The following is a 27,348-nucleotide window of genomic DNA, read 5'->3' on the forward strand; positions in this document are numbered from 1 at the left end:
GTTTTGTTAAGGAAATAGGGAAAGCAACCTAACAATTACATTTAATCTAATCATTTGCTCGTTATATGTGCTAATTTCTATACTGAGTGAAATAATAACTTTTATTTGGCATCTAGCTTCTTTTCTGCTTAGATAATTCACAAACCGGTCTCTCCTCACTCTTATCTATTAGTTGAAAATATCCAATAGACTGTCATATTTTGTATAGTGGCTACACCAGTTGAAACTGGGGGGAATGGCATTGTGCTAAGTGCTCAATGTACACAATCCTTCCTCCAAAAAGCTTACATGCTATACTGAAAAGAGAGAGACAGAGTGGGGGAAAGGAATTGTAACTGCCATTATATGAATAGGAACTAAGAAGAGATTAAGACCAAAATTTTCAAACTCACCAGTGCATTTGGGTGTGCATCTTGAGACAGCTAGAAGGGGGTCTGGTTTTCAGAGGGTGGATGCTCAGCGCTTCCTGAAAACATAGGCCCTCAAAGGTGTCTCAAGTTGGGCACAAAAAGGGAGGCACACCACATCAATTGTTTGTTGTTTGTTGTTTTTTTAACAATTTTCACTCGGCTTGTCCACTATTGCACAGAAATTCTCTAGCAGAGATGTCTATTTAAGTACATTAATTCTAAAGCCTTAACAATTTTTATTTTAGGTACCTTATGAAACACTGAACAAACGGTTTCGAGCTGCACAGAAAAATATTGATCGAGAGACGAGCCACGTTACTATGGTTGTTGCAGAGCTGGAGAAGACCTTGAGTAGCTGTCCTGCTGTGGATTCAGTTGTTAGTCTCCTTGATGGAGTAGTTGAAAAGCTCAGTGTTCTGAAAAGAAAGGTAACTGGTATTTCTACTGTTTGTTAGATCTTCATTTCTCATTTCAGAGGATTACCTCGGTCATTGTGTTAAGTTACTCCGCGCTTTTATTCTTGTGGTTCAGAAATAAATATTGATGGCACTAGAGAGAGCCTTTAAGGCTATATTGTAAAGCGAATACCAGAAAGTGATCGATTGTATCTTGCTTCACAGTGCCTATGAAATTTGGCTTTGTGTCTCATGATTTAGTACACCTCTACCCCGATATAACAGAGTCATGGGGGGCCAAAAATCCCTACCATGTTATAGGTGAAATGCCTTTATATCGGGGTAGAGGTGGCAGGGCTGCGGCAGTGATTTAAAGAGCCCGGCCGCGGGGAGCCCCAGGCCCTTTAAATCACCGGCAGAGCCCTGCTGTCGCAGCCTTGGAGTAGCAGCAGCAGGGCTCCAGTGGTGATTTAAAGGGCCCGGGGATCCCCGCAGCAGCTGGAGCCCCACTTCTACTGCACTATATGCAAACCCATGTTATAACAGGTCGCATTATAGTGGGGTAGAGGTGTATCACTAAATCTCTTAAAGTAGAAATATGTATATTAAATGCATATTTTTTGAATAACCAATACAGAAGTATTGCATGACATCAGAGCCATCGTGATGACTGGATTTTCTCTTGCTTTATCTATCTAAACCAGTAGATGAGGCTTCTCTATCTGACAGTCCTGGAGACTGAAGTTTTTTACCCACAGAAGAGGTAGCAGCAGTTAAGTGAGTTGGTTGCATCACTTTACTTCCCAGCAGAGAGGTATCTCCATCACATCACCACTAAAATTGTGGCATTCTGGCGATATGTCCAAAAAGCGTAAGAGGTCAGCTGCAGACAGTAGCCCCATTAGTCTGTAAACTAGAGCAACCATAAATGTCTGCATTATAAACGTCCAGTATATAACATTGGTATTTTGTGTGGAAAGCCTCCATCTTTGCCTAATCTGAGCAACATAGTGGCCATGTTTTGCAACTGTACAGCAGTGCAGAGAGGTTACAGCTGGAATAGATCCTGAACTTGGCAGTTGTGCTGAGATGATGTTGAGTCTATATTTCTTGTAAATGACCCATGGCAGACACTTCAATGACAATCTGATGGAGAACCTTTGTGTGAGAGTTGAAGGAACTGGTGAGTATAGAACCCAAATAGCAAAAGCTGAAAAATGCTTTGTCTGTTTCCTTATTCAAAGGGATTGGAGTCTAAGATGGACCTGATCCTAGCTTTTGAAGCTTTGTCTCTGACTATGAAACATGGAGGTTAACCTTGGCCAGCTCTCGTATTTGGTGGAGTGCTATGTGAAACCTGTTCGTGCTTTGTACTAGAAGAACAACAACATCCGCATAGTCAAGGTCTGAGAGCAAGAGATCACTGAACTTAACCAATGGATCTGACAGAATGTTGCGTTATGAAATCCTTTGCCCAACAAAAAAGTGCAGGGACCAAGACTCAGCCCTGCCTGACACCAAATACTGATTTTAAATGTGCTGACATCCGATTATCCAGATGTACACAGGCAGTGGTTCCATTATGCAGCTCACTAATCAAGTCCGGCAGAGTGGTTGAGACACCTATACCCTTTAAGGCTTTCCATAGCATGACTCGGTCAACTGAATCCAACGCAGCCTTAAGATCAATATACGTGACACATTTCTTGAACTCACGATGCAGCTGTGACAACAGGCAGAGGGCCAAAATGGCATCTAATATGAACCTGTTCTTTGTAAAGCCTGACTGTTGGAGGTGATGCTTTCAATGTAGCGGGGGCTCTAAATGCACCAGCAGAACTTGCACAAACAACTTCCCCAGCATGGACAACAAAATGATTGTTCTTTATCTCTAACGTTCACTGCACAATCTCTTGCCCTTATAAAGTGAAATTACAATACTGTCCTTTCAGGCGGTTGGAAAGGTTCCAGTTCTCTGCATCAGGTGGATGATGGCCACAAGTGATTCCGCTACAGGGCCAAAAGCGCATTTTAGCAGCTCCAGCAGGATATTATCAGTGCCAACTGCACATCCATTTTTCAGTTTGCAAATGGTGCGCTGGCAATTTTAAAATCAAGACTGGATATTTTTATAACTGACCTGCTCTAGGAATTAGTTTGGGGAAGCTCTATGGCCTGTGTTACGTAGGAAGTCAGACTAGATCAGCGGTTCTCAAACTGTGGCTCAGGACCCCAAAGAGTGTAGCATGGGGTCGCCAGGGCTGCTATTAGACTTGCTTGGGGCCCAGACCCCAATGCTCAGGGCTGAAGAGCAAGGACTATGATGCCTCTGCACTCCCCCCTGCCTGCGTCCCTTGGGACAGCAGAGTTTGGCTGGGCTGGGCTGAGGCTTCGGTCTGCTCTCCTAGGGTCATGTAGCCTTTTTTGGTCAGAAAGGGGGTCATGGTGTGATGAAGTTTGAGAACCCCTGAACTTGATGAATCACAATGGTCCTTTCTGGTCTTGGAATGTATATATCTATTGATGAAGCTGTAGTAGAGGCTGCAAAAAGAACACACTTTATCCTTGACTAAAGCACTAAGAAAAGATGCGTACTATGACCTTTTCTGTCTGTAAATTTATTCTGATAACTTTACAGCACATTCTTCCCCAAAAAATCTAATTACAAAATAGACACAAGAATCTGGAATGTAATTTGAATAAGTAGCAAAGCTAGACAAGAACCCAATATCTCATTTTACAAAGAATTACAATATGACCACTATTCTCTTTTATATGATAGACAGTAGCCAGGCTGGCGTTTCACTGAGGAAAAGCAACATGTCTCAGGAAGGCAGATGCCAAGATACATCACCTTTCTCATCTGGTCATTCTGTCACAGTTGCAACCAACAGAGATGCTGCAGTTTCCTCATAAAAGAAAAGGGGGGGGTCCTGCCAGGCATCCGCAGCAGTCCCTTGACTAAAGACTAGTTCAGATTTGGCCTTCTTGCGGAGGTGGATTAACTACATTTTAACAGGAGTCACTTCCCCATTGGCATAGTAACATCTTCACTGAAGCGCCACGGTGGTGCAGCTGCACCGGTGCCGCATTTTAAGTATAGATCTGCTGTCAAACCTGTAATTGATACTGAAGATCTTCTTTCCTGGCCTTGTTTATTTCAATAGCAGGAACTGTCAGAACCAGGAGGGTCACTGTGTGCTGATGGTGAAATGAAAACCACTTCAAACTTCAGACCTTGACTCAAGATCTGACAGGATTTAGTCTCTCACTTTATCCTGAACAAAAACATCCAACGAACTGTGGCATAATGTGGACATAAAGGGCCAGATTCTCAGCTGGTGTAAACCAGTGTAACTTCATCAACTCTAATAGAGCTATGTAAATTTACGGCAGCTGAGGCTCTGGCCCAGAGACTATGTAAGCATTGATGATCTTCGGTAACAATAGCACTGCTGGCTTCAGCACTTATTGAGGTGGGCTAAAGGTTGCTATAAATCAGTGGACAGGACAGTCTGAATAACACCAAAGAGCTCTAGTCACATTGCACATCCTCAGGGCAGGTTTATTAACCAAGAGAATACACAAAAGGTTCAAAATAATAAAGAACACTTAAGCAAAGGCCTTTTCGCACATTACACATCTAGGAAGGGGGAGAACACTGCACTTTCTGACTACTGTCAAGAGCCCCTTCCTGGGTCCTTCCCTGGTGGTCTAACTGCTAAGGGTCTGCAGCTGCTATTTGTGTCAGTTGCTCCTTGCAACCTGCAGTAAGATGAACCACATCATGTGCTCCCTGAACTCACTCCCCCTAGTTTTAAGGGCTAAAGCCTTGGTACAGGGTGGAGGACTGTGTGCATGACAGGTAAACTCTTTTTTCTTCATTGAAGAAAGGTTCTCGGATCCTAAAATGGATCTACAGCTAGTTTGCAGCTTTCACTTGACCTCCCTGTGGCTCTGTTTATCTGTTTGTAAAATGGGGTAATGACAGTTACTTTCTTCATAATGTGCTTTGACATCTGTGGATGAGAGCTCAGTATTTATTTTGCAGGCAGAGCTCAGATATCAGTTAGGTCAAGGATACATCCTGTTTGCTTATGAGCCTGCCAGTTTGGTTCTGCCTCTTCAGATACCTTGGAGCTGCAGATCCTTGGATATAAAGCTCTTCAGAACTGAAACCATGGAAGTTAACTTTCTGGTGTGATTGGACGTTAAGCTTGATCTGTGTCCAACTTTTGAGCAGGTTTTTGGGCTAATCCACTTAATTCCTGGCTACCTGCACTACTGCCAGATACTTCCTCTTGCATCCTGCTGGAAAGGTATAACAAGTGGGGTTCCGCAGGGGTCTGTTTTGGGACCGGTTCTGTTCAATATCTTCATCAACGATTTAGATGTTGGCATAGAAAGTACGCTTATTAAGTTTGCGGACGATACCAAACTGGGAGGGATTGCAACTGCTTTGGAGGACAGGGTCAAAATTCAAAATGATCTGGACAAGTTGGAGAAATGGTCTGAGGTAAACAGGATGAAGTTCAATAAAGATAAATGCAAAGTGTTCCACTTAGGAAGGAACAATCAGTTTCACACATACAGAATGGGAAGAGACTGTCTAGGAAGGAGTATGGCAGAAAGAGATCTAGGGGTCATAGTGGACCACAAGCTTAATATGAGTCAACAGTGTGATACTGTTGCAAAAAAAGCAAACACAATTCTGGGATGCATTAACAGGTGTGTTGTAAACAAGACACGAGAAGTCATTCTTCCGCTTTACTCTGCGCTGGTTAGGCCTCAACTGGAGTATTGTGTCCAGTTCTGGGCACCGCATTTCAAGAAAGATGTGGAGAAATTGGAGAGGGTCCAGAGAAGAGCAACAAGAATGATTAAAGGTCTTGAGAACATGACCTATGAAGGAAGGCTGAAGGAATTGGGTTTGTTTAGTTTGGAAAAGAAGACTGAGAGGGGACATGATAGAAGTTTTCAGGTATCTAAAAGGGTGTCATCAGGAGGAGGGAGAAAACTTGTTCACCTTAGCCTCCAATGATAGAACAAGAAGCAATGGGCTTAAACTGCAGCAAGGGAGATTTAGGTTGGACATTAGGAAAAAGTTCCTAACTGTCAGGGTAGTTAAACACTGGAATAGATTGCCTAGGGAAGTTGTGGAATCTCCATCTCTGGAGATATTTAAGAGTAGGTTAGATAAATGTCTATCAGGGATGGTCTAGACAGTATTTGGTCCTGCCATGAGGGCAGGGAACTGGACTCGATGACCTCTCGAGGTCCCTTCCAGTCCTAGAGTCTGAGAGTCTATCCCTGGCTTGATCCCAGTGTGACAGACAAAGCATATGGGGGAAAACCTGCACTGCTTCCTGGACAGAGTGTTCTGTTATATTTTTGTGGTTGGGGGGGGGGGGGGGGGAAGGCCTCTCTCACACTTCAGACCAGCTTGGAGAAGGGCTAGCTAGACTTCCTTTGCTCTGGTTAGCAGAAACCTGTGTAGAGCTGTGACGGTGTACCCCATAAGGCTTCATGGGAATATTCCGGGGGTGTGTGTGTGTGTATGTATATCAATTATATGTGTCATACCATATTCCAGTTATATGTTGCATGGCATATCTATGTAAAGGTTATAATCTACTGAATACATTTCTCCTATTTGTATGCATGTATCAGTTTTGTACTTGAAGTTAGGAATATTGGCTGTATACTTGCTTGATTTCTAAGCAGCCTTTGTAAAGCATTTGGTCAGCTTCTTGAGAAAGGAATGTGCAAATTAAGTGCCCAGTCAAGAAGCACTTAAGGGACAATGGATCTTGAGAGGCTCCAATCTGCATAAGAAGTCTACATGAGGACATTCAAGGTAGCAGGGAAACAGTGACTGCTGCCTGTAAAAACTGAGTCATGCATGGACATCTGGAGTCACATGGGCAAGTTACAACTCCATCCTGGAGCTGGACTTTGCATAAAAGAGAGGAGGGAGTCTCCACCCACAAGAGAGAGAGTCTACTTAAACCTCTGGGAGACCCCTCCATTTTGTCTTCAGCTGACTCAAGAGAGAGTCTCTCCACCCCCTAAGGATTCCTGAAAGAAACTGGAACAAAGGACAGTAACTACAGGGAGTGTGAGTGATTGCTGTACCCAAACTAGAAGGAGACTAGTCTGTAAAAGGAAGCTTACTGGGTGAGGTTTTGATCTGTATTCAGTTTTCTTAGACATAGACTTGTGTGTTCTATTTTATTTTGCTTGGTAATTAACTTTATTCTGTCTGTTATTACTTGGAACCACTTAAATCCTACTTTCTGTTCTTAATCACTTTTTACTTATTAACTCAGAGTATGCATTAATACCTGGGGGTGGGGGAAGCAAACAGCTGTGCATATCTCTCTACCAGTGTTATAGAGGGTGAAAAATTTGAGTTTACCCTGTATAAAGCTTATACAGGGTAAAACAGATTTATTTGGGGTTTAGACCCCATTGAGAGTTGGGCATCTTAGTGTTAAAGACAGCAACACTTCTGTAAGTTGCATTCTGTTAAGTCTGCAGCTTTGAGGCATGTGGTTCAGACCCTGGTCTGTGTTGGAGCAGATGGGCGTGTCTGGCTCAGCAAGACCAGGTGCGGGAGTCCCAGGCTGGCAGGGAAAGCAGGGGCAGAAGTAGTCTTGGCACAGCAGTTGGCAGCCCCAAGGGGGTTTCTGTGATCCAACCCATCACAAGAGCTAGGGAGCACTAGCAGAGAATTGACAAATGGTACCTTCCAGCTTTTCCTTTCCCTACACTTACTCATGGGGAAGGTCAAGGCAAGCAGTAGCCTGTCACTTGTTGCTACTTGCATTTCTAACAATGGTCCCTTTTGGTCTTTCAATGCAAGGCCGTGGACGAAGAATATGTTCAGGCAAAGACCCAGTAAACTACTGAGATGGTGTTAAGGGACCCTCTAGCCTGATTTCCTTAGCTCTCAACAGTCCACATTTTTGATGTGTCTATGGGGACGTCTCTGGTGTTCATGTCACTGGTTCTGTTGGGGAAGCCCCAGTCCTGCATTTCTCCCATGCCTATCCCTTTAACCAGCTGACCACGCTTCCCATCAGTGACTCGCTAAACTCATCTCATCAACAGATTTGCAGCAGAGAGGCCCAGGAAAGTATCTGTGTCCTCTCCTAACAGTCCTGACAAGGGGATCAAAGTGGCAGCAGCTCTGGTTCCAAAGTAAATTCAACCAAAGTGTTGCATGCATCTTTTCAGGGGAGTTGTATAGAGTTCAGCCTTCATGTTGTTTGCCTTGAAATAATCTTGTTTTTTTCAGATCCATTTCGTTTTCAGAAATTTAATATCAAGCCAAAGCTTTTTGTTTGTATTTTTTTTGTTTTATTTAGCAAAGGAGGATGTTAGTCATTTAAAAATAGGAAATGCTCACAACTTTTTTACGAAGAGTCTGTTAGGGTTTTTTGTTGTTTTTTAGATTGTCTTGGACCCTACACTGAAAAATTCTGTAGTAAAATTGAAACACTCTAGTGAGTTGTAGTTACCTCCGTTACAGTGAACCATTTTCTCTTAAGGAGTAATGAGGATTGTTAAAGTTTTGGATTGATATAACAGTTTGAACTAGAGCCAGGCTTAGTGTGGACAAGAACTAGGGAAATTTTTTTAGTGGCTCTGTTAATGCACTGCAATTGGGGCCCAAGACCAGGTATTGGAAAACTAACCTTCCCATGAATAGTCTGTGAATTCCAGTGGATTTCCATTTGAGAGCATGAAACTCCTCTCTTTAACAGGGGCCTTTAGGAGAGAGAGACTGGAGAGTTTAAACCAGTGCATCTGCCTCTTTCCCATTCTTAGTAATGAGATATTTAATTATAACATATAATAGTAAATAAAACTGCCGTTGACTGCTTTCAGTAGGTTGTGCACGTTGACTTATTTTGTGGAATCTAAATTGGCTACTGGTGTAATGTGCAGCAGTCATAAATACCTAGCCTCAAGTTGCAAATGTGGATGTAATTAATTGCTAAGTGAAACATGCAGCATGATTAATCAGCCATCTAATTTGATAGGGTGGGGGAGAAAAGAGTGTGATTATGTGGTAAAAATAGTATTGTTGTGGAAAGAGGCTTTCATTGTGCTGACTCTCTGAGCTAGACACTCTGGAAGAGTGGCTGGGAAAAACTTGTCATCCTGGTTTGCTTAAGGTAAAACTAGTAAGTAAAGGTTCCAGCATTAGACCCATGTTGCCAGGAGCACTGGAGGCAGGACACAATCTGCAGAAATCCTTCACAAGTGTTGTAGAATAAAGATAATTTCTACTGATTTAACAAAGATGCTGAGACTTGACCGTAAACTGATTTGAGATCCTTTATTGAAAGATGCTGTGAGGGCCAAATCATCTCTAAGTCCATTAGTGCAGGTCCCAATATATAGCTCCACTGCTGTAAGAGGACAAAAGAAAGCAAAAATGGAGAGGCTGTACAGGTTGCTCTGCAGTAGCCCGCTGAAGAATAGCATAGCTCCATGGGGAGGGGGAAATGAGGGCAGAGTATAGGTGCAAGACCAGTGGGTTTCAGCTGTTGGGATGCATTGGCAACAAACTTGTATGGGACTTATGGGTTGGGATGGTATGCATAGTAAGACATGGTGGCACCTACTGCTAAAGTGGTCACATTTATGTTTTTTCCATTTTGTAGCCCATGGGGCTAGCTTGCTGTAGTATAGAATCTGTTTTTCATTATTGGTTTGATTATATTATTTTCTTGGTTTATGTTTTGTATTGAATAATTCCAGTACACATTACTTCATTATACTTGGCTGTAATGCAAGGAACCTATAGGCCTGTATCCTATATGATTTAGCTAGAGCAAAGTAGCATAAGTGTTTGTAACCTTTGGCATAGATAAATGGCCTACCGCAGGAGTTCTCAAACTTCATTGCACCACGACCCCCTTCTGACAACAAAAATTACTACACAACACCAGGAGGGGGGACTGACGCCTGAGCCCACCCAAGTGCCACTGCCCTGGGTGGGGGAGCCAAAGCCTGAGTCCCACTGCCTCAGGCAGGGAAGGGATCAAGCTGAAGTCCAAAGGCTTCAGCCCCAGCCAGGGGGGGGGCCTGTAACCTGAGACCCACCACCCCGGGCTGACTCCCTCAGGCTTGGGCTTCGGCCCTGAGCTCCTGCAAGTCTAAGCCAGTCCTAAATGGGGTTGTGACCAACTTTGGGGTCTTGACCCACAGTTTGAGAACCACTGGCCTACCAGTTACCCCTTTTGACTTTGGGGAACTGAATGGAGAACTGAATGTGTTTAGCAAAATTCTGGAACATACCTTTGGCCTACATCTTTATTTCCATGTTCTGCGGTCTACCTTGTGGTTTGAGGATGAGATAATGAATATTAATATGTATGAATATGATATTAACATGTCAGAATATGCTAGCCTATAGCATAAATGTACTTGAAGATTTATTTGGGTGGGGAAATAAGATGTAGGCATGGAGGGTTGGGCATTAATAAGAAAATTCAGGGCAGTGCCAGGACTATATAAGAGGGCAAACCACCATGCAGAGGGGTTGCCCCTTCTTTATCTTCTGTTAAGCTATCCGCTCAGCTTCTGCAATACAGTTCAACTACTCAACACTTGAACATGATCTCTGCCAGCTTGGGATTAGGAGTCTGGACCATTGAACTCATTAGGCATGCCAGAGACAAGGCTCATCCTCTGTCTCCCACTATCAGATTTCCAAGGAAGGGTATGAGTATGCTAGTTTAAGTAGCCTTTTAGAAAAGAGATGTTACCACCAGGGACTGTATTACTTCTTTGGGGCTTTGTGGTTTATAGCTTTGATTACTCTCTCATTTATTTTAATAAAGAACTTGAAAATTTGGTTTTGTTCTCAGTGTGAGTGACCTTGCCCCACATCCCAAGGGTCCATACAAGACATTGAACTCCCCATGTTCTCTAATTCTGTAGCCTGAATTTGGGACAAGAACCTAAGTATCTTCTTGTCAGATTATTGGCAAGCCATAATAAATTAGCCCTATAAATTCAGGTCAACAATTTAGAAAGATTTATATGGCAGTAGCATCTAAAAGTCTCAGTGAGGCTGGGCCATACTTTGAAATTTCCTGTATATAAGTAGAAAAATGAAACTGAACTGGGAAAATTAACTTAGTAAAATAACTTTTTGTAACTCAGAGGCTACTATATGGATTTTTTGTTTGTTCTGGGCAATGTGTAATCTTGTTTGTTGGATTCGTACACATTCTACATATTGTACAGTAAAGGTGTTATGTTGCTTTAAAAGAAACTAATCACTGAAGCTGAAATTTGCTTTAATTTTTAATTGGATAACTCTTTTTCTTAAATTTAGGCAGTTGAATCGATCCAAGCTGAAGATGAGAGCGCAAAACTTTGTAAACGCAGGATTGAGCACCTTAAAGAACATAGTAGTGACCAGCCAGCTGCTGCAAACATGTGGAAGAAAAAACGTATGGATCGCATGATGGTGGAACATCTCTTGCGCTGTGGCTACTACAATACAGCTGTAAAACTAGCCAGGCAGAGTGGTATTGAGGTTGGTACCAACTTCTGTTCTATACAGATTCTTTAATACTGTGGTAATCATTAGGGTATCTCAGTGTCAGTTTGTATTAAAGAGAGATTAGGAGAAACACAGCAGTTGATCAGTGATATGCTAGCTATTTTGTGTACTAGAGTATGCCTGAATTCTTACTATTTCAGTTAAATTATTCTCTAAACCAATTCTCTAGAGTCTGTTCTCTCAGTATATGTTTGCATATTTGTGTGTTAAATAGAAATTAGAATTGGAGTCATAGTGTTGACGTTATAAAATTAAATTAATTCCTAGGCCAAAGCTCCCCCACCCCCCAATGTCTTCAAATGTACTGTTACATTTTTATTAAAGAATGTCAGACTGCTGACTAATCAGTTAGTGGAGCTTCCCATCTGCCCAGCAATACTTTAACGATTTGTGAGATGATCAGGCTGATCACAGTAACATAGGCTATCTAGAGTTCTATTGTACTATACTATTATTAAACATCTTTTGGGGCACTTTTTATAATAAAATACTTTGGAATAATTCATTTAATAGTTGTCTCAAGGTTTTGTAGTCAATGTCTTCCCTCCCCCCTCCCATTTATGGTTTTGCTCCAAAGCAGCAATTTTGTGCATTTTATTTATATTTTCTGGTCATCTTTCACTTTATTTTATGTTACCTTCCTCCTACTTACAAGTTTTCATAAAGTTGCTGAATCATGTTGCCTGACAACACTTCAGGGCATCTATGCTTCGTGTTCCTTTGCATGGCTTATGTATGCAAGGTGCTGAGCTATACTGGATCCTGGAAGGCTTTTGTGCTCCACCAGCAACTGCAACTCAGAGGAAAATGAAATTAATGTTTTAGGAAAAAGCTGGTTGCTATGAGAATTTAGGAGTCTTTCTCCTTAGAAACTGACTTATTTTTGTCTTGCTGAGCTGCTGGGGGTAACTGCCATTGGGACTCAAAAGTGCCCCGGCTCAGTACTGTAAGCTATATTGGCACTTCTGACACTAGAAGGACAGTGACTGTTGTAGTAAGATGAGTCCCTGAAACATAAACTCTTGTATCAGAGGCCCAGTCTGAGGCCTGAAACCTGAATCAAAGTGCTTCCAGGCATTGCTAAGCAAAAGCTGGGCTGTGAGCCAGAGGCAGGCCCCACTCACAGAAGTTGGCGAAAAGAGGGCTGCTAGAAGCAGGTGCATCCACACGTAAGTGCTAATAAGAGGAACTTGTGCCAAGATGGCATCAGAACACGCCACGGAGATAAAAAGGAACAGACAGGTGCATCTTAAAGACTGGGTCAAAAGAACAGCATGATGGATACATCTGTTTGAAATAACATAATCAAAGGAGGAGACAGCACCCTAATGAGTCAAGGGGCTATACTTCAATACGTCAGTAGGGATGAGTAATCTGTTCTGTAACTGTATAAAAGTAGGTTCCGGAGTGCACATCTTTGTCTGGCCTAGGAAGCAGTGGAAAGTCCCACCACTGGCTGAGCCGGTCCATTGCCAGGGGGCACAAATCCGTAGTATGTCTTATAGAGTCTACGGGAAACTATTACTGTGCTTCGTTTGACAATAAACCTGGCTCGGGTTCCTTCATACCTTACTAGAGTCTGTTGTCTTGGGGTTTCTCTCGGGGTCTCTCTGTGCAGAACTGAAGCAGCACAGAGAGGGAACACGCCTGCAGCCGACTGTTATCATCTAACAAGAGCAGAGCACCACACCGGTAGCTACTGACAACAACTGTTACTGTTAAAAACATATATCTGAGGAAGAAGGTGGTAGTAGTAGTTTTAGCAGCATGTGTGGTTTTCTGGTTTTGTTTTATTTTTGAGGGGAGGGAATATTTTTAAACTGGACACAGTTCAAAAAGGGGGAACTTATTTGTTAGCCATACCAAAAGCTACAGCATTAATCTAATTGTTTGCTTCCAACCTATTTCGTAGTTCCATGGCTGTTTCAATCAGTCTGATCTTGTTCAGCCAGCAATGTCTTCAATAAATATGAAAATGAAAGATGGGGAAGGAGGAGAAATAAGGAAGTGAAAAATGAGTAGAAGAATCTTATCTAATAGGAGAGCATCAAATCGTGTTCATAGGCATCTCTTTGCTCATGAGGTCATTGTCCTTGGTTAAGAAGGGCAATGTAACAAGAAGAAGCCTCAAAAATAAAGTACTATTATTCTTGTATCATGTAGCTGCAACTGCATGATCTGCAGTTCCGTTGGTCCTCTGCTGACAGGAGGTTTTCCTCCATTGGAACAGGAGCTGTAAGTCTTCTGCTGCATGATCAGGCCTCTATATGTACCAGATATATCTACACAGCAATAAAGAGGTTAAGGAGATTACTTCCTCTCTGTAGCAGCTCACTTCCCTTCTGTAGCAGCTCCTGTTGAGCATTAATTAAACTGAAAAGGCATAACACTGGTTTTGAAGTGAGGATGGCTAGAGTGGGACTGTTCTCTAATGCATTGCAGGACTAAGCAGAATACTTTTTTGTGATGCCTCATGACTTTCCACTTCCATCTGCTGCATAGATAGTTTTCACATTTGCTAATAGTTATTTTTGGATTAAAATATTTGAGTTCATCAGCACTTGACTGCTGCCTTCAGGTCTCAACACTCTTAATTGCCTAATGTCTGAATCATTTAACTATTGAAGAAAAGCTTAATAGTTTGAGTAGAGTGAACAAAGAAAGTTTGTGACCCTAAGACTTGCTCTGTGCCAGCTGGCAAAGAGTTCGTTGCCTTCATCAGCAACTCCTATCAGACCTAACATATTGCTGCTGCTGTTGTATTTGTCTGTAAAGAAGGTTGTAGCGTATATTTCACTGGTTATTGTAAATCTTCTGTGATGTGTGTATGAAAGATTAATTAAGAAGTTGTATGCATGATGTTTTAAATCCTATAACAAGGCAGAGTTGATCAACAAGTTTGTCTTAGACAAAGGAATGTTGATTTACCTGTCTGTCTAGGTCTCTGATGTAAATCAAGCTTTGAAAAATCCAAAACACAATGTGAGCTGCATTTTCATGTAAGTCAACAGGAAAAGCCTGGTTGACAGAGAGATGTGAGATCAGCGTGGGAAGACACTGGAGACTAAAACCACAGGGTGAGTTGTCTTTTGTGTCTAGGATCAAAACAATGAGTTTGAAGAAAATATAAGTAAAAGCAAAAGGACTTTTTGTTATCTACTTCACTGAGGAACACCCTTGGCAGATGGGGATGATTCATGAAGAAATCTGGATCACACTTTGACTGAAAATCGGCAGGCTCCTCAGAAAGTCTTTTGAGGATGAGAAACCATTGTAGACAAAGGAGTGCCGGCTGCTCAAGTCCTTCCTCAAGTAGTTGCAGCCACGTATTCCATTTATGGTTGTGCATGCCCAGCAGACCAGAGCCAGGGAAATTTGCTTAGTAGTACCCATGGAGGGGCGGTGCTCGCATATCATGGCTATAGCCCCCTCCCTCACCTCCACTTCTGCAGCTCTTCCCTGACTACATGACTCTCCCTCAGTTCCTTCTCACCACCCATAACTGGAGTGGGAGCTCTGTGTGTTCTCAACCTCTCAGCTAGTTTAGTTTTTCTTTTGTTGTGTATAGTTTTAGTAACCTTCGTGTTAGAGTAGTGTCAGTTGTAGTAATGTTTTTCCCTCGTTGGGAAAACTCTCTCTGGGGTTTAAACACTGTTCTTCGTGTGGGGAAGTGATCCCCAACAACAATCCCCACTCACAGTGCTTGTTCTGTCTTGGTGAGGCCCACATCAAGGAGCATCGTGCAATTTGCAGACCATTTAAGAAACAGACTCAAGTGGCTCAGAACCTTCACCGGAAGCAGCGTCCCAGAGAGAGAGAAAATAGATGGGCTTGGGGTTCGACCTTTCAATACTTCCTGCCCCAGTGTTTTCCAAGCACCTGTTTTGACTCCTTGGTCCAGAGCACTGTTCTAGTCATTGCTCTTCCCTCCTCATCTTCTCTTCTGGGAATGTGCCAATAAAGTTTGTGGATGACACAAAGCTGGAAGGTATTGTCAATACAGAGGACCGAGATATCCTACAGGAAGATTTGGATGACCTTGTAAACTGAACGAATAGTAATAGGATGAAATGTAATAGTGAAAAGTTCAAGGTCATGCATTAAGGGATTAATAAGAATTTTAGTTATAAATTGGGGACACATCAGTTGGAAGTAATGGAGGAGGAGAAGGACCTTGGAGTATTGGTTGATCACAGGATGACTATGAGTTGCCAATGTGATATGGCTGTTAAAAAAGCTAATGCGGTCTTGGGATGCATCAGACGAGGTATATCCAGTAAAGATAAGGAGGTGTTAGTACCGTTATAAGGCACTGGTGTGACTTCATCTGGAATATTGTGTGCAGTTCTGGTCTCCCATGTTTAAGAAGGATGAATTCAAACTGGAACAGGTACAGAGAAGGGCTACTAGGATGATCCGAGGAATGGAAAACCTGTCTTATGAAAGGAGACTCAAAGAGCTCGGCTTGTTTAGCCTAACCAAAAGAATGCTGAGGGGAGATATGATTGCTCTCTATAAATATATCAGAGGGGTAAATACCAGAGAGGGAGAGGAATTATTTAAGCTCAGTACCAATGTGTGGACAAAAACAAATGGATATAAACTGGCCATCAGGAAGTTTAGACTTGAAAAGGTTTCTAACCATTAGAAGAGTGAAGTTCTGGAACAGACTTCCAAGAGGAGCAGTAGGGGCAAAAGACATATCTGGCTTCATGACTAAGCTTGATAAATTTATGGAGGGAATGGTATGATGGGGGAGCCTAATTTTGGCAATTAATTGATCTTGGACTATTAGCAGTAAATATGCCCAATGGCCTGTGATGGGATGTTAGGTAGGGTGGAATCTGAGTTACTACAGAGAATTCTTTCCTGGGTGTCTGGCTGGTGAGTCTTGCCCACATGCTCAGGGTTTAGCTGATGGCCATGTCTGGGGTCGGGAAGGAATTTTCCTCCAGGGCAGATTGGCAGAGGTCCGGGGGGTTGGGTGGGGGGGAGTTCGCCTTCTGCGTCATGGGGTACGGGTCATTTGCTGGAGGTTTCTCTGCACCTTGAGTCTTTAAACCATGATTTGAGGACTTCAGTGGCTGAGATATAGGTTAGGGGTTTGTTGCGGGAGTGGGTGAGTGAGATTATGTGGTCTGCGTTGTGCAGGAGGTCAGACTAGACGATAGTAATGGTCCCTTCTGACCTTAAAGTCTATGACTCCGCGACCCATTCTTAACCTTAGCGGACTCTACAAATATATCAGGAACATGAGGTTCTGAATGGTCACTCTATTTACTATCCTCCCCACATTGTCTCAGAATGACTGGTTTGCTGCTTTGGACATTCAGGATGCTTGCTTTCTGTGACTTGGCAAAATCGCCACAGGAAAGTTCCTTTCATCGTGGCAGAACGCCACTTTCAACATGCAGTGCTTCCATTCAGCCCCTCCTCTGCCCTCTAGGTTTTTATCAAATGTGTGGTCGTTGTTATGGTGTATCTCAGAAAGGAGGGAATTTATATTTTCTCATATTTGGATGACTGGTACTGAGGGGCAGATCCAGAAAGGAAGCTCTTGCTCATGTCAGCACCACACTGCGCTTGCTTGACCATCTGGGGCTTATCCTAAACACCAGAAAGTCAACCTTGGCTCCTACTCAAAAAATCAAGTTAATTGGGGCTCTGTTAGATTCCACAATATTGAGAGAGTTTCTGCTGATGACTGTCTTTAGACAATTAGCCACTTTTCCCTCTGTCTGCAGTCTCAGCATTCCACAACTGTTCAGGCATCTGAGGCCCTTGGGCCACATATCCACTTGCATGCAAGTAGTCCAATTTTCAAGGTTTTGCCTTGGCCCACTTTAGATGTGGCTCAGGATGGTCTACTGTCCTGCCTGTCATTCTCTAGACAGACTTGTTCATCTCCCTCCACTGGTCCTGGACTCCTTGCAATGATGGATGCATCCAGAGAACATTTGCCAACACGTTCCCTTTTGTCCAGCCCTCACCAACCAAGGCAGTTGTTACCAATGCCTCACAGATGGGTTGGGGGTCATACCTGGGGTTGCTGAAAGTACTGGGACTGCGCTTACAGTGGGAAGACTCACACCATATTGACTTGCTGGAGCTTCACGCCATCTACAGTGCATGTCATGCTTTTCAGCACCATATCAGTGACTCAGCGATTCACATACTTACCGACAATACCACTGCAATGTATTATGTGAACAAACAAGGGGAAGCATATGCTAGGTTGCTCTGTTTTGAGGAGATTAGGGCGTAGTAGTTCTGTGTTGAGGAAAACCTTGCTCCAATAGCCATTCACTTGCCCGAGATTCAGAATCATCTCAGCAGTAATTTTCCGTAAGTCACAAATGTTTCCTGAAGACAAGTGTCCGCTGGGTCATCTTCACTTCTTGGGACATCCCCATTACAGTGACCAACAACAAATGTTGTGTGTTCTGTTCTCAGTGGGGCCTCAATACAGACTCCTTGTCTGATGCTTTCTACCTCAGCTGGTAGTCAGCTTCCTGTATGCCTTTCCTGTGGCCCCAGTCATTCCTCAGGTCATTCTGAAGATCAAGGCAGGTCAGGCCAAGTTCATTCTCATGGCTGAGACAGTGTTGGTTTTCCAACCTTCTTGCTCTCTCTGTTCAGGTTCTCATACTGCTGCTGCTCCATTCCAACCTACTCGCTCAGAATCATGGCTGCACCTTGCATCCTAGGCTCAGTTCCCTGCATCTTACAGCGTGGCTGCCGTATGGTTGAATGAGGAGGAAGAGCAGTGTTCGGCAGCTGTCGAACAAGTCCTGCTCAACATTAGAAAGTCCTGTACCAGAATCTCCCATTCAGTAAAATGGAAGTGGTTTTTTGGTGTTTGTCATTAGCCTTCAGAATCCAACCGATGCTGGCTTCTATTCAGGACATCTTGGAATATCTGCTACACCTTCAATTGTTAGGGCTTGCACTTAGTTAATTTTAGCATTATTGGCATTTCATTCCCCCTCTTCAGAGAAGATTAGTCTCCCCTATGCTCTGGTAACAAGTGCTACTACTTCTACATCCTTTGGTCCGAGAGCCGGTTCCCCGGTGAGACCTAAATACAGCCCTACTGGCTCTAATGTGTCCTCTGTTTGAGATTCTAGCATCTTATCCCTTTCCGCTCTTGTCAGAAAACTGCTTTCCTGGTAGTGATAACATCTGCAAGGAGAGTGTTAGTGCAGGTTCTGATGGAAGAGCCTCCTTATACACAGTTCTCCAGAGACAAGGTGACTCTGTGACCCACCCAAAATTTTTGTCTAAAGTGGTCTCTTGTTTCATTTGAACCAGGTGGTATATTTACCTGTGCTTTTTCTAAGCTGCATTCTTCTCTGGAGGATCCATCTCTCCATTCCTTAGAAGGCAGAGGATGTCTAGCATTTTATCTGGACAGGACTAAACTATTTTGTGCATTGCTGTGTTTGGTTGTGTCACATGCAGACTACATGAAGGGTCAGGCAGTCTCTTCGCAGACAATCTCCAAATGAGTAACATCCTGCATAAAGACTACATATGAAATAGCCTTGGCTAGGCCCCGTCAGTATGTGCAGGCTCATTCTGTGCGAGCACAAGCAATGTTCATAGCATTTCTCATTCCAATTTCCGTATTGAACATTTGCAGGTCTGCTTATGGTTGTCAATACATACGTTTACAAACCATTATGCCATAACAGCATCTTCTAGAGCGGATGCAAGCTTTGGTAGAGCAGTCCTGCGGTCCTCGTTTAGGTGGATTCCAAGCCCTGCCGCCTTGGTGCTGGGAGGTACTGCTTATGAGTTACCTAAGTGGAATACATGGCTGAAGAAGAAATTGTTACTTACTATAATGGTGGTTCTTTGAGATGTGATGCAGGCCTCTATTCCATGACCCACCCTCTGTCCTCTCTGCATTGGAATTTCACTTCAAGGCATTCAGTGTAAAGGAATTGGGAGAGGGTTGGGGCAGCGCCACCTCATATAGCCAGGGGAGGGGCTACAGCCATGAGGCACGAGCACTGCCCCTCTTAAGAGTCCTACTAGACAAATTTCTCCAGCTCCAGTGTTCTGGGTACACACACACCAAAGTGAATACAGATCTGCATCACATCTCAAAGAATGAAAGTTATAATAGGTAACTTTCTTACATTTAGTCTTAGCATGTTATACTTTTGTTTTATTTGTAACCAATTCTCTTTCCACTATCCTTTCTCAGAATCACTTAAATCTGTTCTTTATTAATACTTATTCTTAGTTTTATTGTAAGTTCATCTCAGTGCGGTAATATTAAATGTGAATCCTCAGCTGCACCAAACAGGTTGGTGTGTATACTATCCCTTTTGGAGATAGTTAACTTGTTTAATGTCTGTGAGTGTCCTCTGATGGGCTGGATATTACAGGGGAATGCTCATCAAGGAGACTCATTGATTGGCTGCAACTAAACTTTACCTGCAAGCCCCAGTAAAGGCCGGCAGAGCTTCTGAGCAGATTGTTTGGGTGGGTAACAGATTGGCGTGACAGGGAGCTGACATTCAGTTTAGCACTATCAAATCTCTCTCTGTGAGTCAGGTGAGTAACATGGAGACTCTGTCCTGAGTGGCCTCAGGAAGCATCGCACAGTCCTTTTTATTGGCTTTTGTCTGGCCAGACTTTATATGTTAAATGTTAAGACTGAATTGCATGGAAGCTAAATTTTGACAAAATGGGACCAAGTTTCCCATGTAGACAGCCTCTCGTTAGAGAAGAGTGAAAACACTAATACAAAGAGTGTCTGTACATCTTTTGAAGTAGATCTACTGCTGTTTATAATTTTAAGAGTTTTGAACAAACTAACTTCTTACTGAAACATAAGACCAGTGCATTAAGTGAACCAGAATTTAATTATAATCAAAGCAAACTGTTGCTCAGCAGAAATACTCTGAAACCTTTTGTTGAGGTCTTTCATGTTGTGGTGCAGACTAAGGGAATGTTAATATTCAGTTGTTGCTCAGAATTTCCTGATTTACTAAGCAGATAGTTTTATTTTCTGTAGCAGAACAGAGGCTAGTGGCGCACAGAACAAAGTGGTGCCTGGTTCTGTAGAAGTGATCCTAATGGGAACCTAGCTGAAGATTTGCCGGGAGGGGGGAAATAGTACAAAGGCAAGAGAAAACTGAGCTAATTTGAACCAAAGAAATTAACTACTTTCAGTAAAATGTCCCTGAACTTCAAATTTAAATAAATAGTATTCACCTGCCAAAGAGTAGGCAGATCGACTTCCTTGACCCTACAGAGATGTATAGATAGATATAGCTCTCCCTCTCCTCTCTCCCCCCGCCACTTTCCCAATCATACATTTTTCTAGACCAAAAATCAGTGGAGTAAATTTTAATGGATGGATTATGAAGCCCTTCACAAATGAAATGTATTAGAATAACTCCAGTGATGACTAGACTATAGTAGTGAACTTGTAAAGAATAAAATTTCAAAGCTTGATTCAACAGTAGCAGGGTTTTCAATAAAGGCCTAATTAATGGGAGACTCTACCACATATTCTTTTCTCTGGAAGCTTTCCCTTTGCCTTTTTAAAATAAGCTGAAAAGCAGAATAAACTCCTACATTAACTTTCCAAGCTTCCCACACATGGACTGTTTTTGATATCTTGCTTACACCCTTTCTTAAAATCTTGGGGAAATCCTGATGACATACCTAAAGCTTTGGGGGGAAATTAATACTTTCTTTGGAATTTTGTTGATACAGTGGACTTAGTAACCCCCTTTCTCAGAAACAATACATTAGCATGTCTTAATTGTAAGACATGAATCTAATGTATTTGACTTGTGCTGCCTCCTGCTTTGGCCTATTTTCCCTGACAAACCTTTGGAAGCTAAAAATGTGTGTTCCCGCTTCATGGTGTTTTCCTTTCTGCTAGAGAGCCCACTAATGTGGACATGTCCCCCATTGTCTAGTTACAGTAGCATGTAGAAAGTAGTTGCTAGATTTTGTGTATTCCTTCTTTTCAGTAACCACCTCTTTTGTCCTATGACTGCAGACTCTACCTCCAATGGTCCCTTACAATATGTGTTAAATACTTGTGCTAAATAATCTGTTCCACCTTGCATTTAGCTGTGATGCTAGGAGTACCTTTCCCAGACCTGAAGAAGAGCTCTGTGGCTTGAAAGCTTGTCTGTCTCACCAACGGAAGTTGGTCCAATAAAAGATATTACCTCACCTACCTTGTCTCTATTCTCTCCAAAGCAGCCCTATTCTATCACTAGCCTCTACCTTGTGGCTCCATAAGTGTCTTTGTCACTACCACATTGCTGTAATCTTCAAGAAGCAGCTGCTGTGGGATAGGCATGGTTAATTCTGTAGTAGGCTGCCACTACCTTGTCTCCCACCAGGATTATTCACAGACTATGTCTATGCTAACCCTTGTTGGCAGAACATATGTCACTTGGGGGGTGGGTTATTCACACCCCTCAGTGACATAAGTTACACCGACGTAAGCACTCATGTGCATAGTGCTATGCTGGTGGGAGAGCTTCTCCAGCTGACATAGTTTCTGCCATTCACAGAGGTGGTTTTATTATGCTGATGGGAGTGTAATAACCCAACCACTCCCTGTCTTTATTCAGGCCTAATCTGATGGTGTCCAGTTTGCAAATTAATTCCAGTTCTGCAGTTTCTCCTGTCAGAACGGTGAGAGTCCCATATCCCTTTTGCCTATTCCATAACTCACTCAACTTCTCTGGATGCCTGAGTCTGTATCATGATGCAGTTTGTGAATTCCATGTTTACCCATCTTTTAAAAGCAGTTAGACCAGTCTTGGGCAAACAGTTCCTGCAGGGCTAAGGCAGACTCCCTACCTGCGCTGGCTCTGCACGGCTCCAGGAAGCAGCCGGCTTTTCCCTCTGGCTCCTATGTGGAGGCGTGGCCTTGGGAGCTGCGGGGGCAGTGCCTGTGGCCGGGGGCAGCGCATAGAGCTGCCCAGCCAGGCTCCGCCTAGGAGCCGGAGGGAATTGCCAGCCACTTCCAAGAGCCGCCTGAGATAAGCACTTCCAGGAGCCCACATCCCAAACCCCCTCCTGCACCTAAACCCCTTGCCCCAACCCTGAGCCCCCTCCCACATCTAAGGTCCCTCCCAGAGCCCGCATGCCCTGCTCCAGCCCTGAGCCCCCTCCCATGCACACTCACTCCCAGAGCTTGCACCCCCTCCCACACTCTGAACCCCTTGGCCCCAGCCCAGAGCCTCCTCTTGCACCCCAAACCCCTCATCCCCAGGCCCACACCCCCAGCTGGAGCCCATGCCCCTACCCCCTGCTCCAGCCCAGAACCCCTTCCTGCGCCCTGAATCCCTCATTTTTTTTGGCACCAGCCCAGAGCCTGCACTCCCAGCTGGAGCCCTCACCCCCTCTCACACCTCAGTCCCTTGTCCCAGCTCAGTGAAAATGAGCGAGGGTGGGGAAGAGTGAGTGATTGTGGGGGGTGGAGTGGGTGGGGGCAGGGCAAGGGTGTTTGGTTTTCTGCAGGCAGAAAGTTGGCAACCTTAAGTGTTGTGGAGAAGGGTGCTGGATGTAAAGAACTTAGAAAACCTTAAAGACTTCAGAGCTATGCAGAAGCTCAGTTTAAGGGAAAAAAATAAAAATAATATTCTTCTGGCATGCAAAATGTTTAAATACAGATTATCTTGAAAATAGGAAATAAAATAACACTGAACATTTAATGCATAGCAACTAGATTCCTTCCCCTTTTTAAAAAAAAAATTAAACCCCATCATTTTTAGTTGACTTTCCCAAGTGATATCAAAATACAGTTGAGGACTGAAAATGTCTGTGTCCCCAAATAATGTTGGTGGAAAAATATGGGCTGCTCACATTTGTTCATTTTATAGAGATCATTGTATTTTTTTTTCTGGCTCCCTAATGAGCTGATAAATAGTTCGGGTGGAGGAATAAAAGCTAGATGGTTAAGAATTTTTTTTTATATAATGGCATATAAATGAAGCTCATCAGTATTAGTTTGTTAGACTGAGTAATAATCCTATTGTGATTCTGTTATGACCTTGGACTGCAAAGCCACCATCAGAAATGCATAGTTGTATTTGCAAATTCATATACAGATTGAACTTGCTAGCAGAGGTGTCTGTTAATTTAGGCGTTGTATTTCCATGTTCTGCAACATTACGTATTATAATTACATTTTTGTCATTCATCAACAGTAAAATCCAATTTTACTGAAACCGTCTTCTAGTAAATAATCTGTAGAACAATCAGCAGCAGTCACTTTCAGAGGAATGTGATCCTTCGTCTTTTGTTTTAAATAAAATTTTTGTATAATATGTCAAGAATTTTTAAGTGATGAAATGGTCCCTTATTTTTGGATTTACCATACTAGTGAGTACAAATGTGCAATATGTAACATAGTATGCTATTCAGCAGTGAGATTTCTGTGAGTGTTGACCATATGACTTGGTGTTTCATCTTTCATTTTATGTTAAGATTAATGCTGCTGATTCTAGAGGCACTCAAATTTTTCATCCTATTCTGATCTTTCTTTTCATTTTGGTTTAATCTCTTGTGGAGTGCAAATTAATGTTTGTTTTCCCCTTATGCCCTTACTATGTGAAATGTACAACAGATGGGATTTGTTTGCCAAAAATAGAACCTAAAGTTAGGCTCAAATCCAGAGCCCTGCAAATCAGCGGATATCCACTTTATATCCATGGACCATTTTTGTGGATCAGATGTGGATGCAAATTTTGTATCTGCACAGGGATCTACTCAAATCCATTTCAGTGCACCTTACTGATTTTGCTCCCCCTGGCTGTCCCTTCCCCCATCTCAAACCTTTGCACAAGATTGTGTCTCCTGTTGAAATATTTTCAGAATGGATACCTTTCAAAGCACCATGGAAACTGTTATGAGAAGCTGCTGTAGCAAGAGACTGAAAATGGGAGTCACTGTATGAAAAGGTTTGAAGTCCCCCATCTAGTTCATCTTGTCCCCCCCTTCCCTTTTGCATCATGGCAATATTGATTCCCTTATTCAGAAACCATTCCTAATGGAAAAGTATACAATGGTCTGACCTTGAATATCTCAAAAGATACCTTCTGCAAACACTTGTGACAGTCTGTTCCACTGTCTAATTTTAATTAAATTTTCATTCAACTGTTGTAACTCTTTACTTGCTCCTGGTTTTTGAATGCTGTTGATTTGTCATAACTTAATTTTACCTACTTTTGGTCAATTGCCAGGTCTTTCCTAGACCACTTTCTTTCTTTAGAAAGAACATCCTTGTGATCAACTTTTCATGTCTCTTATTTTTTCCATATATTACCCTATTTGTTTCCTTGTTCTGAGCTCCTTTATTCATTCTTATTAAATATGGTTCCCCAAAACTGAAGGCTGTTTTGTCAGTTGAAGACAAAATGGAGAAGAACTAAATAGTCACTTTGCATGAATCACATGTAAGACCTTTTTTGTGTTCACCACTTTTGAAAGTTAGCCTTTGCCTGGGTTGCCTTGCTCCAATCTTATTGTTGTTTTCCTCTCAAATGGGAGACTTGAGACAGGTCTTGAAGTTGACTTAAAGCCACACTTGAGTGCCCAGCTGATTTCTTGAGTTAAGACTGAACAGTATTTATCCTGTCCTTCAAAGTATGGTATTGATGAAACCTCCCCGGTTTGTAACATTCATGAATTTTATCTCTGGTTTCTTTTAAGAACAGCTCAGTACTCAATGAAGCTAATGGATTCTCTGGGTTTCCCCACTGACTGAGCTGAAGATACATTTTCCCTGTAAAAGCGTAATTCACACTATTGAGGTGCATATTCAGGATAAAGGCATTTGCTGATGGCTTAATGCTTACAATTGCAATGGATGTGATCCCTTGTAATGAACCTTGTGACCTTAATTTGCCATTGTTTGCCAGCAGGAAGATCTTGCAGATAAGATGTCACTTCTGTTTTCTAAAGGATGTCGTCTTCTTCTTTTGGCATTGCTCCCTGCTAAATATGGTATACCACGTTATAGTGGCACTCTGCTCATCCATAACAGATCGGCAGCAGTACCGGCATGTCCAGAAACATGTATGTGCCCCAAGTTTGAGCGCTCCTAGGTCTGCTAAATCTCCTCGCACAAAGGGTGAACTGGCAATTCATGCTTACTCTGCATGTCTAAGGTGAAGCAGGCATTTTAATCTTTGAGTTGAATGAATTTTAAAATCTGCAGCCACACAACAGAATTTATGGGGAGGGGGCTTTCTGGTGAATCAGGAATAGTACTCTGTGAGGAAGGAAGATATCGTAATACATGACTAGATGTAAAATTCATATTAAATGCTTGCTTCAGTAGGATGTAAGTACAGAATAATTAGGAAAACTTACCTAAGTGTAAACTTGGAAAAGTACCTCACATTTCAGTGATGGTGGTAGGGGAAGTATAACAAACATGTAACATTCAGAAGTATATATCTGTAAATATTTTGTGTATTGTGACGGACTCAGGCCAGAAGGGTATAAGAGGGTAGTGGAAGGCAGGTATATCAGCTTCAGAATGAGGAGGTCCCTGTTCCCTGGATAGCCAAACAAGGGCTATTCCAGGCCAGTCAAGACACCTGACACCAATTTAACCAGTTAAGGTCACTAGGCTCATGTGGACATCTGACCTCAATTAACTGACAAAGGGTCAGTTAAGGCTGTTAGGCTAATGGAGACAGCTGGAACCAATTAAGGTCCCACTTATACTGCTTTAAAAGCTCTCCTTTCCAGTTCTCTCGAGAGGAGCCCAGGTGAAAGGGAGCTGGAGGAGAGGAAGTATAACTGATCCCTGAGGTAAGGCTGAAGCTTGGAAAAGGGGACCACGGGGAAGTGGCCCAGGGAATCAAAGCAGCATCAGTGGAGGAGGGAAGCCACCAACAGCTGCTACCATTAAGGTCTCTGGCCTGGAACCCAAAGTAGAGGGCGGGCCCGGGTTCCTTCCTTTCTCCCCCATGATGTACAGCGATCCCTTTGAGAGGGGAAACAGACTTTGGTCCAGGCAGGAGACCAAACTAACTGTGGGTATTCCACCTCCCATACTGGTCTGTGATGAAAGTAGCTCAATAAGTTGTAACCTTTGCTGCCATACTGGGAAAGGGAGGTCATATTGAGGGCCTTAATGAGCTTCTGAGGCCACTGAATCCGCCAGGAAGCGCAGGACCCACCAGTACAGGCTCAGAGCTTTGTCACAGAATATATACATACACAAATTTAGATATGAAGATGTACCAACACTTAACGTCTCATTCTCTTGTAAACACACAGGTATATTTTCTTAAACAAAAAGGTAATGTGGTAAACGTACATGAAGACAGTAGGTGAGAAGTTCATATTCAGTGCTGAAACTTTTCTTGAAACCTATTTAATATATATATTATGCCGAATAGACAAGTGCAGAGCTGTCTTGCATTCTTTCCAATAACATGCAGAAATGAAGACTTTAGCATTGCCTTTGTGAGGTTTTTTACCTTTAGAACCCCTTCATGAAATTACTGTATTATGTGTATTATTCTTAACTTAATGAAGACTCCACCCACAATTCTGTTCTCTGTAGGAAACCTCCACTGATCTCTTCTTGCTGAATAGTCTGTGTGATGTGAATCAATAATGTATACTGAATAAAGAAGATAATTTGTGTCACAAGACTCAAAAGTCCACTTTTGCCAACATATTAAATAGAAACCAAGGGAGAGGGTAAGCGGGAACCTTGAAATGGGATGTTCTTGCACAAAGGCTGATGTGCAAGAGAGGACCAGTCTGGCATCCGTAGTAGTTACATGTAGTCTACTAATTCAGTATTTTTATTTTTTATGAACATCCCATTTTAATTAGTAAGTTTCTTCCCTCATCCAGTGATTGGGTGTGGGCCGGCTGATTTTTGTCTGTCTTCAGATAAATTGTCATGAGAGACGGCTACCTAGTGTGAGGGAGTCTTTCT

The 27,348-nt window shown here is 42.7% G+C and overlaps 1 protein-coding gene across 7 annotated transcripts in view; it reads left to right on the plus strand.

Annotated features, from left to right (window-relative positions):
• Window positions 1-27,348, plus strand: part of MAEA (macrophage erythroblast attacher) — a 125,156-nt gene that overhangs the window by 32,346 nt on the left and 65,462 nt on the right. For all 7 annotated transcript variants that reach the window (XM_030563472.1, XM_030563470.1, XM_030563467.1 and 4 more), the window contains exons 2-3: window positions 656-838; window positions 11,163-11,366. In XM_030563472.1, coding sequence (XP_030419332.1) covers window positions 731-838; window positions 11,163-11,366 — 312 coding nt within the window. In that variant the 5' untranslated portion in view covers window positions 656-730. The remainder of the gene's footprint in view (window positions 1-655; window positions 839-11,162; window positions 11,367-27,348) is intronic.

This window comes from Gopherus evgoodei, chromosome 5, assembly GCF_007399415.2.
Source record: "Gopherus evgoodei ecotype Sinaloan lineage chromosome 5, rGopEvg1_v1.p, whole genome shotgun sequence".
NCBI classification, from domain to species: domain Eukaryota; kingdom Metazoa; phylum Chordata; order Testudines; family Testudinidae; genus Gopherus; species Gopherus evgoodei.